This window comes from Schistocerca nitens, chromosome 1 (genome assembly GCF_023898315.1).
Source record: "Schistocerca nitens isolate TAMUIC-IGC-003100 chromosome 1, iqSchNite1.1, whole genome shotgun sequence".
NCBI lineage: Eukaryota > Metazoa > Arthropoda > Insecta > Orthoptera > Acrididae > Schistocerca > Schistocerca nitens.
The window spans coordinates 953,615,945-953,637,093 of NC_064614.1; the positions used below are offsets into that span (position 1 = coordinate 953,615,945).

Consider the following 21,149-nt stretch of genomic DNA (forward strand, 5'->3'; position numbering starts at 1 on the left):
GTTGAGCATTATGTGGGAAAGAGGTGTATGTTGTTCACAACAAGCGTGCTTGTTTATCTTGTTGTTGTGGTGGTAGGTTACACTTAAGACATACACATATTGCAATCTTGCTTTTGCTGCAATTTTCTGATAGTAGTGCATTTTAGATCAGAATACAAATTTGGTTTTCACAGGTTCTACACCTGCTGCGACCAAATGAACCCTATCCAACTGAGCCAGAGCAAAAGGCAGAATTGGACAAGGTAACATCTACAGTACTTTGTAAAAAGCTCTTTGGATTATATTACTGAGTATTTAGATTTGTTGTGGGGAAAACAATAGTATTGGACTATTCAAACAAATGAGAGACTGTCACCTGCCCTCTCTCGGGTGGGGTAGAATTTTTGATGAGATGTTTTCAACAACTCTTCATCCTTATCTTTTGCAGTATACTGAAAAATAACAAATTTTTATGAAGAATTCTTGACAGGAAAGTATTTATGAAGCATTTCTCCAAGAAAAGATAATTTGAGTACATTAGTCGAAGGAAATCTGCCCATTGCTACTTACCAGATGTTTAGCCATCAGCTTAAGTTTTTCTTTCAGTCTTGAATATGCAATTTGGTGTACGTAACTTTTTAAGTGACACAGTTCCAATTAACACTTCCACCAAACTTCTGTAGATACTACTTGATGCAATTTATATGTCTAATTTCTCAACAGTAATGTTTCATTTTTGTCCAGATTAAGGCTATTTATTGTTTATTCTGTGCTGGCTTTACTGAACTTTAGTTTTCTGTTAAAGACTAGTACTTTGACAGTGCTTTTATCACAGAAAGAGAATTAAATCATTATAAGCATAATGATGATAATTGTTTCCAGAAATGAAACTGTAGTCTGATGAGAGTGACTGCCAAGTTCATAAGCTGTGAGAGTTTTACCTAAGAACGGATATTATAAGTAGTAGTCATCCTAAGGCAAAATCTTGCTACAGATACAAAAAATAAACTTACAAAAGACAGTAACAACAGCTTTTAAAAGTGAGTCTTTCTCTCTGTGGCAGCTTCTACACTGTCAAGTCACATTAATGTGACTATTTGGCAAAAGCCTGAATAACCATATTTTGCTGCAAAGACTGCTCAGTACATGCTGGAAGAGTGTTATTGAGATTCTGGAAGGTGAGGACAGGGATGTGGAGCCATGCTGACGCCAGTGCTGTGGCCAAGTGCACTGAGTTTCCCAGTTGAGGATACATGATGCGAAAGCCCAATTGAGGTGATCCCACAGATTTTTGACTGGGTTTCAAACTGAGGAGATCGGTGGCCAAGGGAGTATGATAAACTCATCTTAGTGCTCTTCAAAACACACACATGCACTGTGAGCTACGTGGCATGTTATATTGTCCTGCTAGTAGACGTTATAATGCCGAGGAAAAGGAAAAACAAGTTGCATGTAGGGGTGGACATGGTCCCGAAGGATAGGTGATACTTATCTTGATCCATTGTGCCTTCCAAAATGACTAGATCACCAAGGGAATGCTATGAAAGCATTCCCCAGACCGCAGTGCCTTCTCCCCTGGCCTGGATCCTTCCAACGATTGTTGTAGGTTGTCTTCTTTCAGATTTTTCACGTGATTCATCTAAAAAGGCCACCCGTCGCCACTCAGTGTATGTCGAGTTGTGGTATTGATGTGCAAATTCCAGCTGTCAGCATGGGTGCATGAACCAGGCACTTGCTGTGGAGGCCAGTATGCAGTAATTGTCATTGAGAGACTGTTAGCAACAACTTGGTTCATCTCGATGGTCAGTTGCTCTACAGTTGCACACCTATTTTCCCATGCACATCTCTGCAGCCATCATTCACCCCTGTCACCTATGGCCCTTGGTGCACCAGAGCTGACGTTGCCCCAGTTTTGGATAGCACCATTTTGCACCATTTAACCATGGCAGCATATGGACAGTTTCCAAACTTAGCTATTTTGGAAGTGCTTCCATCCTTGGCCCAAAACCCAGTGATCATATCCTTTTGGACGTCAGATGACTCACTCCATTTCCACATTAACGACGGCACATGCACTATTTTCTGACCTTGAACATGCTTTATGTACCCTCCAATGCCAGTGCTGCCACATGCCGTGTGTGAGTGGTTATTGCACAGTGACATCGAACATAGGCGGTGGTCACATTAATGTGATTGGACAATGTATATTATAACAATACTTTCTGATAGCATTCAGTTATATAATGGAACTAGAAACGTACCAGGACCATTGCATTCCACTAACACCACTTTGAGTCATGTAGACACTTTGAGTCATGTAGAGATGGCTTAGAGTTTGACTAGGAATTTCATTGGCCATTGTTTCCTATTTTCTTAATTCATCACAGGGTTGCTCTGTTTCATACCATGTTAGACTGCCATCCTTAGAAGAAAGGAAGCAGCAGAGAAGAGCTTGTCCATGACCATGACCATGATCTGTGAATTTTTTCCAGAATGAATATTTTACTCTGCAACATTCCGAAAATCTAAGAAAGTAGTTGCTGTGTTTTCAGCCCAAAAACTGGTTTGGCCCAGCTTTCTGCACTACTCTATCCTGTGAAAGCCTCATCATCTCCAAGTAACTATTGCAGCTTACATACATTTCAACCTGTTCACTGTATTCATCTCTTGGTCTCTACAGTTCTTACCCTCCACATCTCCTGCCATTACCAAATTGATGAATCTTCATGGCTCAGGATGTATCCTAGTCCGCCCCCCCCCCCCCCTCCCACACCCTCTTCCGGTTCAATTCAGGAGCTCTTCATTAGTTACTTGATCTCACCATTCTTCTAAAGCACCACCTTTTTAAAACTTATATTCTCGTCTGAATTTGGTATTGTCCACATTTCACTTCTGTACAATGCTTCATTTCAGATAAATACACATTCACACACACACACAACCACCGAAGTACTCAAACGCACAAGCCTGTGACCATGGTGAGGCTGACTGTGGATTATCGACAGTGCATTGAGCCGGATATTTCCACAGATAACTCACTGCACAACAAGACCAAAGGAGTTCCCTTTCCCTGTTCATATCCCTGTGTGTTTGTTGTGGAGAGGGGGGAGGGGGGCGCAAGAGCACACATGCTTCCACTAGGGAATAGGGAAGGAGCAAAAACTCAAAAGCTAATGTAAACAGTTTTCTGTAGTGTGTTTCTTTGCACCACACCCCACTAACTATAGATGAGTAGTTACGTTTCCTATAATTTAAAATTATATTAGATCATAACAAATTCCTCTTTTTCAGAAATGCTTTTCATTCTACAGGCAGCCTGCATTTTATATTCTGTCTACTTCAGCCATCATCAGTTAATTTGCTGCCCAAATAGCAAACCTCATCTATTGCTTTTAGTGTGTCATTTCCTGATGTAATTTCTTCAGCATCGCCTGATTTAATTTGACATTTCATTGGCCTTTTTCTCTTTTGTTGATATCTTAAAACCTCTTTTCAAGACACTATTCAGTCCATTAAGTTATTCCTTGTAGTGAAGCGACGGGTTTGTTAGGTTGTTCCTGCGACTATGCCACAAGAGCTTGTAAATTGCTTCTAAAACATGATACTGTACTTACATTCTACAGTCCACTTGTCCACATTTCAGTTCACCTAAACTGAAAAAGTCGTACACTCTAATTTGAAACTGAGTAAGGAAATACGGATGACAAATTAAAATTTCGCTGTCTTTAATAACAGCACATACATAGAATTCTGTTTTTTCACAGGCACAAGATCCTATGTAAAATCCATCAATTTTTACTCCTATAAAAAGCACATGGGACAGGTCAGAGAATTTCATTTCATGCTGATTACTGTTCTGTAACGAATAAATAGTTTTAATAACTCAAAATACTGTTTATTGCTTGCATAAAAGTGGTAATTTTTTTACTTCACAAACCATTTTTGACCAGCATGAAAGAGGCATTTCAAGCATTGCAACTGCAGATTACATCGCAACAAAGTTCCATTGCAGAACTTGACACTGGCCTGTTTGATAGCGACACATGCTGTTGGCAAAAGACTTTCAGTGAATGAACCATGTGGCAGCTTCAGTGTTGCTTATGTAGCTTTGGTTTCGTCTGGAGTGGACTGTGAAACGAAATGGTTGCTACTGAAGTGCCAGACCCCTTCCTCTGTTCTTACAAAGAGCCTTCTCTCCAACTAAATAATTAATGACTTGTCCAGTTGATATCATATCGCCTGTGAAACTATCAATCTATACTTAAAGAACATTTCCATTTAATTTTACTGTAATATCTGATTAATTGTAATTGTTGCAATTTTTTCAAAGGAACCTTGAGTGGACTCTACCCTCTGAACTGTCTCTTCTGCTATTGCTGTACCTTTGTAAAATCCATTAAATGCACTGTAGTTTGGTGCATTGTCATTATTTCTTATGTGGGATATAGTGCTGTAGTGTCCGAACTTGGGCTTATATTTAACCATATGGCTTATTATTACTATTAAGATTTTCTGTCAATTTAGTTCAAAATTCATATTTCTTTAAAAAACTCAAAGTATGGAAGATAATTTTATCAAGTGTTATACATACTATTTAACTTCAAAACTTGTATAATCTCACAATTCCAACTGTTTATATCTTTTTCCCTGCAGTGTGAAATTTTGAAAAACAGTGTTTTTTGTGGAAACTGTGTGTTGGATTTTACTCAAGCTTGGTATTTTTTGTGTCTACATCATTCTACATAATGCTATGAACAAATTACAAAATTACATCAATATTTAATTTTTGTGTTTCTCAGTTGTGCAACTCTTTCTCTGCAAAGTATGCGCAGAATATGCGCCTGGTTTGACCTTTGAGTTGGGTAAACAGAGAATGGAAAATCCATCTTTTCCACTGACTTGCCACTATTACAAGGCAGCAAACATGCTTGCTTCCGTCCATTGACAGAATTGCAATGTCATTGGCAAACCTCATAGTTTTTATTTCTTTTCCATGAACTTTAATTCCCTCTCGAATGCTATCCTTAGTTTCCTTTAATGCTTGCTCACTGTACAGATTGAGTAACACTGGTGATAGAGTAAAACCCTGGTTCACTCCTTTGTCAGTTGCTGCTTCCATTTCATATCCTTCAGTCCTTAATACTGCAGTCTGGTGTCTGGAAATTATCTACAGCCTTTTGCTCCCTGTTTTTGAATCCTTGTACCTTCAGAATTTTAAAGGGTGTACTATAGTAAACAGTGCCACATTATTATTTTAAATCTGCAAATGCTTTAAGTGTAGGTTTGTCTTTCTCTAATTTGTCTTCTGAAATAAGTCATATGATCAGTATTTCCTCTCCTGCACCTACATTTCTTCAGAACCCAAACTGATCTTACTCAGGGCCATCATTTACCAGTTTTTCCATTCTTTTTTAAATAATTTCTCTCTGTGCTTTGCAGGCATAACTTATTGAATTGATAGTTCAGTAAAATTCACACCTGCCATTACCTGCCTTTTTCAGAATTGGTATTATTACGTTCTTCTTGAAGACTGATGCTATTTTGTCTATCTTATATTGCGTCTCTTGCGTGCCAGGTGGAATAATTTTGTTGCGACTAGATTCCCAAAAGGTCTCTACAATTCAGACGGAATGTCATATGCTCCAAGGACCTTGTTTTGACTCAGGTCTTTCAGTGTTCTGTGAAACACTTCTCGCAGTATCGTTTAGCCTATCTCATCTTCATGTACTTCCTGTCCCCTTTCTATAATTCTGTCTTCATAGCCCATTTTTACTTAGTACTGGCTTGCCATTTGGGCTTTTGATATTGATATTGGTGCATCTCTTATGTCCAAAGGCACTTTAAATCATCTGGGGGTTGCATGCATCTTTTTTCCTTTAGGTAAACATATTTCTGCTGTCTAGCTTTTGTCCTTTAGCTGTTTCTCCACAGCCATTTGACACTTTCTATCAGTCCCATTTTTGAGACATTCGTATTCTCTTTCACAGGCTTCTTTTGCTTTATTTTCATATTTTCTTCTTTCATCAGTTAAATTCAATATCTCCTGTGTTATCTATACTACTTAGATACTTTGCAAACCATCATATGGCATGTGGCGGAGGGTACTCTGTACCACTTATAGTCATTTCATTTCTGTCTAAATTCAGAATCAGCCCTGATTTCTCATATCCTCAGTCTTACATGCAGTGCATGTTGGTGCCAGTATCTTATCCAAGAATTTCTGCTAGGCCTTTTGTTATTGCCTATTTGAACCTCTGCTGCTTTCACTATTCCACTTCAAAGCTACCTATTAATCTTCCGTTGTATTTCTTACCATGTTTCAGTCAATCATTGCCTAATGCTCCCTTTGAAACATTTAGCAACCTCTGGCCCTTTCAAATTATACAGGTCCCAGCAATCTAATTTCCTTCCTTTCTGCAATGTTTCAGTTTTACTCTGCAGTTTGCAACCAATACATTTTGGTTACGGTCCACATCGGCCCCAGAAATGTTTTCAAAACTGGTTTCAGAATTTCTATCTAACTTTCTGTTCTCTACATGAAACCTTCTGATGTTTTCAGGTTTCTTCCATATACACTACCTTCATTCATTCTTCTTAAATAACATGTATACAATAATTAAATTAAACACTTAAAAATACTACCCATGAGTTTCCCTTTGATTTCTTTTCCCCAATCCATGTTCTACTTTTATTTTTCCTTCTCATATGCAGAGCTAGTTAGCATCTAAATGTGTTCTGCTGTAGTGGATGTTGGCTCTATATCTATCTTGGCTGTGATAATGTGATCAGCTCACTTACCTACATTAATTTTTTCTCATTCATTATTAGAGATACTCGAGCATTTTTTCTTATTCATTATTAGAGTTACTCCTGCATTGCCCCCATTGTATTTGGTGTTGATAAAGCTCTATTCGCCTGACCAGAGATCACACTCTTTCTGCCACAGCACTTCATTAATTCCACTATATCTAACTTCAGCCCATCCATTTCCATTTTAAATTTTCTAATTTGTTTACCGTTTTAATATATATTACATTCTACACATACAAACATATAGAATTCCAGCATTTTACAACTGCAATATTTTACCCATGGGGATATCATTGTCATAAGGCCATACAGTAAAGCTACATGGGAAATATAATAGCTACAGTTTTCTTTTAGTTTCAGCTCTATACAGTGCTAACATGATTAGGCCTTGTCGACTTATGTTACAAGACCAGATCAATCAGTTACCAAGACTGTTGCCTCTGCAACTATGGAAAAGGCTGCCACTCTTTCATTGGGGAGAATATGTTAGCTTTATCTCTCCTTTCCGATGTAGTTGTAGCTACGGTATGGCTGTCTGTACCACTGAACTGTTCAAGTCACCTCACTGTGGCAGTGTCCACGATTTGTAGGAAATACTTTTACTTGTGCAAAATAATTGCTAATTTCATTTATCTTACCATCTCCTCTCTGCACATTTTGCATTGCTTATTGTTATGTTACTTAAACTTAATCTCCTTGTTCCTTTTTCTGCTGTTGTCTTCTTTAAACACTCTTTTTGTAAGTACCTCATCTTAATACTCTTGCCCCTACATCTGCACAAATATATTCCGTGATTCCATGTAATTCAGAGGTGAACAGTTCATGATAGCTGATCCTACAAATTAATTGGAATATTTCATTTACTTTCTGTTTTACGGTAAAATCAGTCCTGTATCACTTTATGTTCATATTTTCTGCTTTATTAATTGTAGCTTTTTGTAGTACTAGTTTTGTGGTGATAGGAGATATTGATCTCCCATCATCTGTATACCATACTTGAATTTGTTTACCATAAGGTGTTGATCCCAAGCTTGGGGACAGTGAACATAATATAAAAACATCTATATCAGAATTCATATTTTAAGTTTTTCTCTTTTCAGAATTAATAATTGAAACATAACTGTTTGATTATGGTAAGGGGTGAATTTCAGAATTAAACGTAAAACAAAAACGGAGAAAATGCAACCATTCTCATCCAGCTGAATGGTGACATATTTAACAGATTAGAAGAATGACACTTTCGAACTTTTGGTCCTTTCCTAATGTAAATACAAAAACACTCCCCACTGCCTCGCCTCTTAGGAGTCGCACATACAGTTGAGGCAACACTCGTTAGTAATGGGTAGGTGCCACATGTGTGCCTATCACTGTAGATTTGGCCTTCAGACAAGAAATAATAATTGTTCAGAATAATTATGGTTGTGCATTTTGAATCTCAACAACTCTACAACATAGAACATAGTGTTTTGTGGCAGCAACTTGTGGGAATTTATTTACTTATGGATGGGGGGGGGGGGGGGTCGTTATGTGTCGGTATGGGAGGTATGCAGTGATAAGTTCAGAAACTGGTAGTAATCAATAGAAACAGGGAAAAAACGCCTACGAAAGTGATTACTGTCTTAAATGTAAAGGGACACTGTGTCAGTCAATTGGAAATGCTTGTCAACCAGGCAGAGGATCTTGTGAGTATGTTCAGACCAACTGCAGTGGGACAATGAGGAGGAAGACCTTTTGAATTAGGTTAGTGTAGCTTTGCTTTGGGTCGCAGTAAAGGGCCGGTGTATGAAAGGATTGCCAATGTGAGAAAGGAAATTGGTTAAAGTATTGGGTTTTGGAGTGATCGTAAGTTGTTGAATATTATGCTGGATTTCTCTTTATCAGTAAGAAGAATCATTATGTAAGGATTTGTATTAAGTTCTTGAGATCATATTGCTCTCATAACCTCAGATTGGACTAACCAGAAAAGGAGTTTGCAGAAGAGGCAAGTGAGATAATTGAGTTACTGGATTGGAAAGGGGGGGGGGGGGGGAAATCATGAATGAAAGAGATGTGAACTGTTAGAGAAAAGTTTGAGTATGTAATTCGGACTGACTGCTCATTGTGGTGAGTCGTGCAGAACTTTCAGTGAAGATAATGCTCAAAGAAAAGTTAATTTGTCTTTTACAAGTATAGCATGGTTAAATCACGTTATGGGGCTGAAGATAAGAGACATTTTGAGAAGTCTGAGATTTCTTAAAGAGTCACTGTTATTAAAAGGTGCAGTGTGCAGTGATGAGAGTTTGGAGAGGGTGTTTGGGAGCAGTCTGTTAAGGATGGTAAGGGGATTTTTGGCGTGTCTGGAAAGTGGAGCAGGTCAACAGTACAAGGTTTGGGAGGTCAGCAGGGGACTAATGAATACAGTGAGTAGTTACTCAACCAGGAAGAGTAGAATATAATTAACTGAAGTATATTCCTCAAATAATGCTCACAGTAGTGTTTCAACTGTAGGAGGATGAAGATTGCAGGACATTAATGTTACAAAGTAAAACAGTCTCTTGAAAGGAGTATAGGAAGTTTAGTAGGGCATGTGTGTGAATGGGTACATTATGTAAGATCAAAGTGGTTAGGGCTAGGGAGTGATAGAATTGGAAAAGATGAAGGCCTTTGTGAAAGGATGGCAATTTTTTACAGTAGAAATAAGACAAAAAGTTTGAAAGTTGGTTCCTCTTAGCTCCACACCCATCCCTCACAACAACATTTATTTTACACAATAAGCATTTTGTGAGCCATGCCGTCCTTTTTGTGTTGCACATGCCAAGTAGGCGTTTGGAATTGCACTTACTTAGATTGATGCAGTAGTATGCTTCACATGCGTTAAAAATTTGAAATGTTTTTTCTTTTAATATTCAGCAAAGCAATCAAGGTTTTAAGCAGCACACAAGAAAACATGTTATTAACGTACACACATGGAAAGGAATAAAGAATAAGTGTAGAACATACATATAAGCAGAGGCATAGATTCTCATTTAAAACACTCTTTAGAATCAGTATCTAATTAAAACACTTCATACTATCAATCCACATTCCTTAATCATTTGATGATGTCATGTTCTACCGAGTAACTTGTTTAACATGTCACTGAGCACCTGCTGCGTCGGGATTTGTTCCTCTATAACTTGAGCTGAGTATCTTTTCTTGAATAAAATTGTGTCTGATATCAGTATGTTTTGTACTTCTGTGATAGCCACTTGTTTTGGATAAACCAGCTGCATCTCTGCTATCACTATAACATTTAATGGGATCATTTTCAGGGCATGAAGATACTTCTTTTTTAACCTCTGTAGTCAGAGTTCCTCATGACATGCTGAGTCCAGGGCCATGTATTCAGCTTCAGTAGTTGATAAAGCAACTGTGGGTTCTTTCTTGCTAGGCCAGAAAATTACAGCACCTTGTGATTTCAACAGAAAAACACTGACAGACTTCCTGTCCTCTTTGTCTCCTGCCCAGTCTGCATCATTGTAACCTGTGTTGTTGTTGTTGTTGTTTTTTCTTCCCTAGAAAATTACATCTTAAAGTTCTCAGTGCCTTTGAAGTGTCTCCTGATTCTCTTAACTGCCTGCCAATGAGGCACACTTGGAGCACTGTTGAAGTGACTTACAACTGTGATTGCATGTACAAAATCAGCTCTGGTTCCCATCTGTACATACATCAAACTGTGTTTAGTTTCGCTAGAGGGAAAATTTTCTCTTTTCATTTGTCTTGAGTGTCAAATCTAGTGTAAGTACCTGATTGTAACAATATAACAAAAAGGATAGTTCCTAGCAATTATCCTTTTCATTGTATTGTTACTTTACATCCTGGATTTTCCATTGTAAGTATGTGGTTGTTATTCACAGGTGTTGATAATGTTGATTGTCCATGTTATATTTATTTTTAATATTTGTCCTTTATAAAAGATATATCTATCCATAATAGTAACCTTTTTCAATCTCTTAATATTCTGATGCCCAAGCAACATGACACCTCTCCTGGCCCTTGTAATTTAAATTGCTCGCTGAGTTCTTTTTAGAAGCTTTCTTTCTCTTATGGGTTATTACTGATGAACAAGTCATCAACAACAGTTAATGTGTTATTTCCGTTATTCTTCTGATAAACGCATGGATGTACTGTACTTCTTCAAAAGTTAAAGTTACAAAATTGTTGCATATAGCTTAATGTTACAGTGACAAATACTTTGTTTTAATCCATAAACAGCTTTCTTAAACCTTATGATACATTTGTCCTTAACAGTTCTAGTGTTAAAATCTGTCTCGGGGATTTTGACAAAAATCTACAAGTTCAAATCGCCTTGTATGAATGCCCTAAAATTGTCCAAGTGATCTATGTCTACATCATTTTTAGAAGCTAAACCAAAACATACATTAATGAATTATAGCATATCAGGGAGCATACATCTCTTCATAGTTTGAACCCTTTGTTTTGTGAGGGTTCTTCAACTGCTAGCTGTGCTTTGTATCCTTAAATGTATCCTTGGAGGTTTATTTTGGTTTTTAAAATCTATTTGGTGTCTGTTGGCTTTGTACCTGAAGGCAGGATGGTTTTCTCCGCATATGATTTTCAGTATGTGACTGCAATCATTTTATTTCCTCAAGCCAGCTGTGTGATTCTTTACTTTGTTAGCATCTTCTAATGATGATGAATCTGATTTATCCATGTCTGTAGAGTAATAGGTCACATAATCATTCATCCTTATCGGTTTTGGAATGAAGTTCTGATCAGTTTTGCTGCGAGGATGCAGCATTTATATTTGCATCTGATAAATTTGAATCCTCTAAGCTGCTCTCATCAGAGCTGATTTGATCTGGTAAAATACTTCTTGAATCTTCTTGATTCTCATCAGTAATGGGCTCAGATTCAACTATTTCTGATTCATCTTGCTTAATTTTTGGAATAATTTCTGGCTTCAGAGACTTTTTGAGCAGTGTTACTTCATCATTCTTCTGAACAGTATTTTCTTGGCATATCACATCTCTTGCTTAATTTTCATTGGTTGGGTTGAAATAGCTGATATTCCTTGCCCTGTTAACAACATCCTACCAGTATGCATTCAGTTTTCTTCTTATCTATGTCTGCTTGCTGTTGGTAGATGACTGAAGGCCTTGCTGATAAATATTCTTACATGACTAAGATTTGGTTCTTCCAGTAAATGCTTCTTCTAGTGTCCCGCCTTTTAAAGATTGTGTAGGTAATCTATTAAGCTGCTGTAGAGTGGCCTACTCCAATACGCTTTTGGTAAGCGCGCATAAAAAATAAGCATCGGTTTTTTCGTACTAATATTCAGTTATCCCTTTCTGCTACTCTGTTTTGATCCAGTGTGTAGGACACTATTGTTTGACGAATTATTACTTCATTCTTTAAGAAGTTTGCCAGTTTGTGGTTCACATATTCCTTCCCATTTTCTGTGCGCAAGACACTAATTTTGCTACCGTTTTGTTTTTACACAAGCTTCTTGAAATTTTTAATAGTTTCCTGTACTTGATCTTCTTCCCTTTATGTATACAAAAATATCTCCCTCAGATAATCATCTATTAGTCAGGATATATCTGACACTTCTAATCGATCTTATTTCCATTGACCTACGCAAGTCAGAATGTATTAGTTCAAGGATACATTTTGCTCTCGACTCAGAATTTTGAGAAGGTAGTTTTGTCTGTTTATCTTCCAAGCACATAACATATGGAGACTCAATAGTTCCCATGTAATTAATGCTGTTGGCCTTACCTTTCTGCAAAGCTCCCGTTCTGCCACGACTTAAATGTCCTGTCTTCTATTTCGCATGTGGGAGTCATTTAATAGTGATACAAACTTGGCTCTACTAAATAATTATCTGGTTGGGCCAGTTTCTATGTGCCATTATCAAGCATGGGTGTTGTTAATAGATACTTTTCCTTATTGTAAATGCAACAGTCTCGTTTATCATAGGTGATGAAATGTCTTTTTTTTCCCCCCCTTGAATATGAGTGTCGCCATTTCCATCAGTAGTTAAATTCTGATCTTTTGCCGTTACCATCTTCGATGTTAACACCAATCTGCATAAATTTGTTTCAACATGTGTGCTAAAGCATCAGAGTCAATATACCAATCATTATTAATGACTTTACCTGCTGTAGTGAAGAATGTCTTGTAATTTGAAGCCCCTTCCAAAGACTTGTTACTTCCCTTGGTTTTCCTGTGGCAGTTTCTTTCAATATGGCCATAGCATCTCAGTTTCTTTGAGGAAATTGTGTGTAAAGTTTTTGTTATCTTTCTTGTTCACTAGGAGAGCTGCAATGCTTTTCATCCTTCACTTCCTGCAACAGTTTAGTTTTAATAGTGTCTCAAGTTGTAGGTGTAATGGAATTCTCTAGTCTCATAACCATTGATTTTTAGTCATACGGTAACTATGCCAATAAAATGCACATACTCACTCATCTTTCTCTTCCAGATTCAAAGAATTTAACTTGCTAGAAGTGGAAATTGTTTTGTATACACATTCTTCTACTGATTTACAGTTCTCCAGTCAAGTTGTGGGAAGCGTTGTCAGCTGACCAGTTCTTTTGTAAAATCCTGACTCTTCATATAACCATTTTAAGTTGTCGCAGGCATTTTTTTGTGGTTGTTGTTTTGTGTAGGTGCATGTAAACTGCTGGACCAACTGACACTAGCATTATACACTTTCAACTTGTCTTTTACTTCACTTGAGCTACATTCCAATACCATCTCATGTTGAAGATATATTTTCATTGCAAATTGTCACTTACTATAGTTCACTATTGCTTTCAGTTTTTCTATAAACTGTAATGAATTTAAGGCCACAATTCCAGCTTTGAATAAATCATAGAACTTAGGTTTTTTTTTCGTAATTTTATAATAAACTGCCTTTATTGGCTGGACAGTATAGTATGGGCTTGTGACCTGTTGTTTTTTTCAGTTTCATGTTCAGTAAAATGATTACAGTTCGAAATAGCACACAAGAAAACATTTTACTATACTAATGTAAACATATAATATTCAAAGCACACTCATACAAACAAGAATAAAGACCATTAATAAAAACTGATAGTAAAGAACATAAATATCAGCAGCACCATAGATTCCCATTTATAACATTATAAATTAATGATAAAGATATTACAAAGCTCTTTGTATGTAACATGCCAACAATACTGCTTTGAATCTGCAATCTATATGCTATTATGGAATCTGCTTAAGTGTCTGCAGTGAAATGACCATTATTCTGCCATATGGCATTAGTAATGCTGTTATTTTATCTATGGACATGATTGTAAGGTAGAAATACATGTTAAACGTATTGTATTGTTAGTTCAGAGTGCTAGAGAAGTAACTGGCAGATTTTCCCTGCTTTCGGCAGTATTCTGAACTACTAATGAATGGAAAAAGTTACCCAGATAAAGATGAGTGAGCAAAGTCTGAAAATCTCTTATCAACAGAATATTTACTGTCTCTTCTTGTATGTGTAATGCTTTTCCATTTGACATTAATGTGTCTGACAGAAAAATCCCTACTTTGAACAGTAAATACAAGAGAAAGGTGAACAAAAGCTGTTACCCTTGCACATAGCGTGCAATTTATTTTATATTATTCCTGCAAATAAACTGATGCTCTTGTATGCTTGGAGTTATTTTGTTATTAATTATGACTGAAATGTGTTCCAGCATTTTAAGCACTGACACTGAATGTTTTACTAACACTGTTCATTATATAATTTGTAATGACCTGAAAGTTCTTTGATTCATTATAAATTCCAAGTATTTATCTGAACAAAGCTCATAACAGGAAATTATTCATTGAGGCTACTGTGCCTTTATTTTTGCAGAATGTTGCAGTATAGTTAAATAGTAACCCACATTTTTTCAGCTAGGTGATCAGAAATTTTAAATGCATTGCACATGTAAATACATTTCCATTTACAGTTAATTTTTTTGTTTATCTTCTTACCAGTTGTTTTTTAAACAATGTTTTATGGCCACACAACATATGTGATCTGGAGGCAGATGTATTCTCAGTATAAAATCATGCTTCAAATTATAAATAAATAAGTTTGGAGACTTTTTCATTTCCTACAATACATGATGTTATTGAATTTGTATGTCTGAAGTCTGTCTACCTTCAGAATTCACATATGTTGCAGTCAGGTGTTTCATGGGTATGAGTGTGTATTTTGATGATGCTGCTGCTCTCCTCACAGATTTTATCCCAGGCTGTTGTCAAAGTGGTTATCCCGACTGAAAGGTAATGTACACAGGCAAAACCCAGTTTATTTCTTTTAACACGTAATAGGTAAGTAAAGAGTTGAAAAGGGGAAAACATCACTTTCAGAATTGCAGGTAAATCTTTCTAGGTCGTTTAAATATCTGTATTCTCAATAGTTGTTATTCTCTTACTCTGATTGATGTGCTGCTAAAGAGTAGAATATACAATGTTGAGTTACGAAATTTTTAACTCCATTTTAGTAATATCTTAGAATTTCAAGAAATTTGGTTGAGTCTGATGATTTTTGTCTTTCATCATAAACCCTTATTGTACTGGTTTTTAAATAAGCGGCCTGCAAAATTCAAATAAAAAATATTAATAAAGTATTTTAAGACATTTTTGGGGTTAACTTTTATCGCATGATGACTCACTTAATGAAAAATTAAAAATCAATGAAGTAGTTCTAATGATTGGAGCTGCCATATGAGCACCTCATTCTCTGTCTTTTGTGCTAGATACTGGTTATTTACATGTGCTGCTAGAAAGTCAGTTTACTGGAGTTGCACATTTATTTTTGTGTTGTCTTCCAGCTGAATAGGTGAGACATTTTCAAAAGTTAAATATGCGTAACCATGTCATTTACTCATCACTTTGTGATATCTTCATTTACTCATTGTAATTAGATGTAGTGCTCACAGAAGTTGTATTGCAAGGTAATATACTCAATTTTTCCTCCAATAAGCTACCTTCTTTCTGCCTTCCTATCTAAATCAATAAACAAGTTGATATCAGCAATCTCAAAATAATGGTCATGATTTTGATACGACTTAATGATTGTTAACCAATTTGGATTTCATAAGGAATTGATATGCATAGTGACTCTGGTTTAATTAAGGAAGGATAGGAACACAGCAATCAGTCGCAATACCACTGGTTTTTCATTTATTATTTTTGCATATCCAAACTTCAGCTGTAAATAGCCATTTTCAGTGTTAAAATATAAGGAAATATAGAATCAAGATTCATTTACATAAAACAGTAAGCGAAACACCATGTTATCCAATAGCAATGATCCATTATAGTTAGTATATCATCTGTGTGAGTTGCCATCCAATGAACACACAGTGGTGCCTATCATCATAGAACTTAACTGGTGTCTAGGCAGAAGGAAACTGAGATGGTTGTTTACAAGTGCAGCAGCCTCAGTGTGTGTTGTTTAGTATAAGTACCCAGTTGCATTCCAATATAGTAGTTAAAAACCCTTTTTCAATTAATAAAATTTGCATGTCATCTTTAAATTACACCGAGAAAAGCCGATTTACTAAGTGTTTGTTCATATATTAGTGGTGAAACTATATACCAGATCTTAAGCAAAAGACCATTAATAGGTTCATACATTTGACGTAGACAGAATTGTTACATCACATTATAAATTAAAAAATTTGGAAGATCATCTTTGACTTGACTTTTAACGTGAAAACACTGGGAATGATAGTATGTGAGAACATAATGTATTTTTATCAATGCATCATTTTGTTTCTCTTTTTGTTAATACTTTTCAATGTCATATTGGGTTTACCATCAAACAAGTAAAAATTATTCAGCTATTAGTCTTAGTGGCAAGGTATACAGCTATTTTGTTACATTGTTCTTTGCAAGCAGAATACCACAGTTGGAGCTAAGAAATCTGTGACAGTAGAGGATGTTTGACCTGCACCTGGTTAAATTAGCCTTGTCATGGTGATCTTCAGTATTTTACTTTGATGTTAACAGATCTTCATAAAAATCATTTTTATGAACTGCTGTATGCTGCTTTTGGGATGGACTGTAACAATATAATGATAGCAGAGATGATGAGTCGCAGATGATGATGATGAGGTCCCATACTCCTAGACAGAGCTTAGGGGACAATGCAGGGGCCCGCACTGCCCTACTAGGCAAGGTCCTAGTGGTGGTGGTTTGCCATTGCCGTCCTCCGACCGTAATGAGGATGAATGATGATGATGAAGACGACACAACAACACCCTGTCATCTCAAGGCAGGTGAAAATCCCTGACCCTGCCGGGTATCGAACCCGGGACCCTGTGCCCGGAAAGTGAGAATGCTACCGCGAGACCATGAGCTTGAGTCGCAGAAAGGCACAACAAAAAGACTGTTGGAAAGGTAGCTTTTGGCCAACAAGGCCTTTTGTCAAAAATCTCTCTCCCCCCCCCCCCCCCACACACAGAGAGAGAGAGAGAGAGAGAGAGAGAGAGAGAGAGAGAGAGAGAGGCAACTTCACATGGCAGCTCCTGGCTCCAGCTACCAGGACTGTGACCATATGTGAGTGAGTTGCGTTTGTGCATGACCGTGTGTGTGTGTGTGTGTGTGTGTGTGTGTGCGTGCGTGCGTGCGTGCGTGCGCGCGCGCGCAACTCAGCATCTCCCCTATATGGTGAGTGGCAACTATCCTTCACATTATATTGTTTATGCCTCTTTTATATTAATTATCGAAGGGGTCATTTAATCACTCTGATACAAGCAACTATGTTAGATTTTTAGCTTTTGACAAATTTCAAATTGGTATAGTACTATATTTTATCAAGACAGTCTTCAAAAAGGTTTTAATTTTTTATTTCTACTGTGATGCAAGAGTTCTTATATTACACTCCTGGAAATTGAAATAAGAACACCATGAATTCATTGTCCCAGGAAGGGGAAACTTTGTTGACACATTCCTGGGGTCAGATACATCACATGATCACACTGACAGAACCACAGGCACATAGACACAAGCAACAGAGCATGCACAATGTCGGCACTAGTACAGTGTATATCCACCTTTCACAGCAATGCAGGCTGCTATTCTCCCATGGAGACGATCGTAGAGATGCTGGATGTAGTCCTGTGGAACGGCTTGCCATGCCATTTCCATCTGGCGCCTCAGTTGGACCAGCGTTCGTGCTGGACGTGCAGACCGCGTGAGACGACGCTTCATCCAGTCCCAAACATGCTCAATGGGGGACAGATCCAGAGATCTTGCTGGCCAGGGTAGTTGACTTACACCTTCTAGAGCACGTTGGGTGGCACGGGATACATGCGGACGTGCATTGTCCTGTTGGAACAGCAAGTTCCCTTGCCGGTCTAGGAATGGTAGAACGATGGGTTCGATGACGGTTTGGATGTACCGTGCACTATTCAGTGTCCCCTCGACGATCACCAGTGGTGTACGGCCAGTGTAGGAGATCGCTCCCCACACCATGATGCCGGGTGTTGGCCCTGTGTGCCTCGGTCGTATGCAGTCCTGATTGTGGCGCTCACCTGCACGGCGCCAAACACGCATACGACCATCATTGGCACCAAGGCAGAAGCGACTCTCATCGCTGAAGACGACACGTCTCCATTCGTCCCTCCATTCACGCCTGTCGCGACACCACTGGAGGCGGGCTGCACAATGTTGGGGCGTGAGCGGAAGACGGCCTAACGGTGTGCGGGACCGTAGCCCAGCTTCATGGAGACGGTTGCGAATGGTCCTCGCCGATACCCCAGGAGCAACAGTGTCCCTAATTTGCTGGGAAGTGGCGGTGCGGTCCCCTACGGCACTGCGTAGGATCCTACGGTCTTGGCGTGCATCCGTGCGTCGCTGCGGTCCGGTCCCAGGTCGACGGGCACGTGCACCTTCCGCCGACGACTGGCGACAACATCGATGTACTGTGGAGACCTCACGCCACACGTGTTGAGCAATTCGGCGGTACGTCCACCCGGCCTCCCGCATGCCCACTATACGCCCTCGCTCAAAGTCCGTCAACTGCACATACGGTTCACGTCCACGCTGTCGCGGCATGCTACCAGTGTTAAAGACTGCGATGGAGCTCCGTATGCCACGGCAAACTGGCTGACACTGACGGCGGCGGTGCACAAATGCTGTGCAGCTAGCGCCATTCGACGGCCAACACCGCGGTTCCTGGTGTGTCCGCTGTGCCGTGCGTGTGATCATTGCTTGTACAGCCCTCTCGCAGTGTCCGGAGCAAGTATGGTGGGTCTGACACACCGGTGTCAATGTGTTCTTTTTTCCATTTCCAGGAGTGTACATTTATGTGAACCTATTAATGATCTTTTGCATAAGATTTGGTGGGTTGGTTTACCACTAATATATGAACAAACACATTGTAAATCATCATTGCATGATGTAATTTAAAGTTGACATGCAAATGTTATTTATTAAAAATGGTTTTGAGCTACTGTATTTGACTGCAACTGGGTACTTACACTACATGACACAAACTGAGGCTGCTGTACTTACTGTAAACAACCCCCTCAGTTTCCTTCTGCCTAGGCACCAATAAAGTCATTTGATGACTGCACATGGCATATTAACTGGAATGGATCATTGCTATTGGATAACATGGTGTTTTGCTAATTGTTTTATGTAAATTAATTTTAGTTCTGCAATTCCCTTGTATTTAACACTGAAGATGGATATCTATAGCCAAAATTTGGATATGCAAAAATAATGAATAAAAAACCAGTGGGATTGCAATGGATACTATCAAAGTTGAAGAAAGATTGCAGAAGTGGATTTTGAATTCAGGAGAGAGAATATGTGACTTAGGAGTAACCTGCTATAAGAAACCCAAGCATTCAGTCTTGTCTAACTTGATTTGATCTTACATGTTAATTATCATACAGCACTTACACTTCCTGCACAATAACTATATGATTTAATTTCTGTGTTTATAACTAGAGCGAAAGTGAATGATTCACCATTGCTGTTTACTTTGGGTCTGTTCTACAAGTATTTACATTGGAGAAAATAGAAGAGAACATGATATGATGAGCAGCACATTGTCACACAAACAGCTGCAAATGTAAACTTGAGCATTTGCTATAATGCTGGCTCCCCTTATGAAACTGCTATGTACTAAGAGGAGATAACTTTTGTGTATGTTTGATTTGTATTACTTAAGAAGCTAATAAAATTACACAGGAGAAAAGAGTAAAAATTTATGCATCTGAACTTTGCTGAAGTGTCAGAGGTGCATTGTAACTGCTTGAACACCTGCGAACCAAACATGACCAGATGCTGTTTGCTCATACTCCTCTACAATTTGCACCTGAGAGAATGCTGTTTTTGCTGATTTTCATTCGCTCAGTGTTGACCAGTCTTAAAATAACTTTGCATGAGAGATTACATTCCAAGAATTTAACAAGCAAAGTGTGCTAAATTTTGTAATAAATCAAGTCAGTTTTATGTCTAGTTGACTACTCAAGAGGAGGCAGATATGTATACGTGTTTAATAATATACATTCTAAGACGGAAAGAAACAGTGATACACCATGAAGACATTATATGCATGAGATGGAAATAGATAGAAGTGATATGTGTGTACAGACAAATGATTACAATTTAAAAAAAAAAAAAAAGTTGGATGATTTATTCAAAAGAAAGAGCTTCACAAATGGAACAAGTCAGTAATGTGTGGACCACCACTGGCCATTATACAAGCAGTTACTCAGCGCGGCATTGATTAATAGAGTTGCGGTATGTCTGCCTGAGGGATATCATATCACACTCTGTTCAGTTGGTGTGTTAATGGTCAGAATTCTTGGCTGGTTGGATAGCTGTGCCCATAATGCTTCAAACATTCTCAATTGGGAGAAATCTGGCTGCTTCACTGGCCCAGCTAGGGTTTGGCAAGCTTGAATATGAGCAGTAGAAACTCCCACCATGCGTGGACAGTTATCATCATCCTAGAACATGAGCCAAGGATGGCTTGCAGTGAACGGTAGCAAATCATGGCGTAGAATATTGTTTATGTACCACTGTGGTGTAAGGATGCTGCAGATCACAATCAAATGTGTCCTGCTATGAAAAGAATGTCATCGCAGACCACCACTCCTGGTTGTCGGCCTTACGATGATCGACAGTATGGTTGGTATACCACTGCTGTCTAGGGTGTCTCTGGACATGTCTTCAGCCTGGAATCACATTGACTGGAATAGAATTTTCTTCGGTGATGAGTTCTGCTTCAAATTGACCCTGATGACTGGCGAAGGTGCATATGGAGATGCCCCAACAGTCGTGGCATAACGATCAGAATCTCGCCTGCAACCAGGAGTGATGTTCCGCAGTGCCATTCCTTTTCATAG

General features: G+C 38.3%; 1 protein-coding gene across 1 annotated transcript in view; it reads left to right on the top strand.

Moving 5' to 3' along the window:
* The window catches only part of LOC126194693 (U2 snRNP-associated SURP motif-containing protein), a 183,575-nt gene that overhangs the window by 58,082 nt on the left and 104,344 nt on the right, over positions 1-21,149 (top strand). The window contains exons 9-10 of the mRNA XM_049932917.1: positions 174-242; positions 15,017-15,060. Of these exons, the coding sequence (XP_049788874.1) occupies positions 174-242; positions 15,017-15,060 (113 nt within the window). The remainder of the gene's footprint in view (positions 1-173; positions 243-15,016; positions 15,061-21,149) is intronic.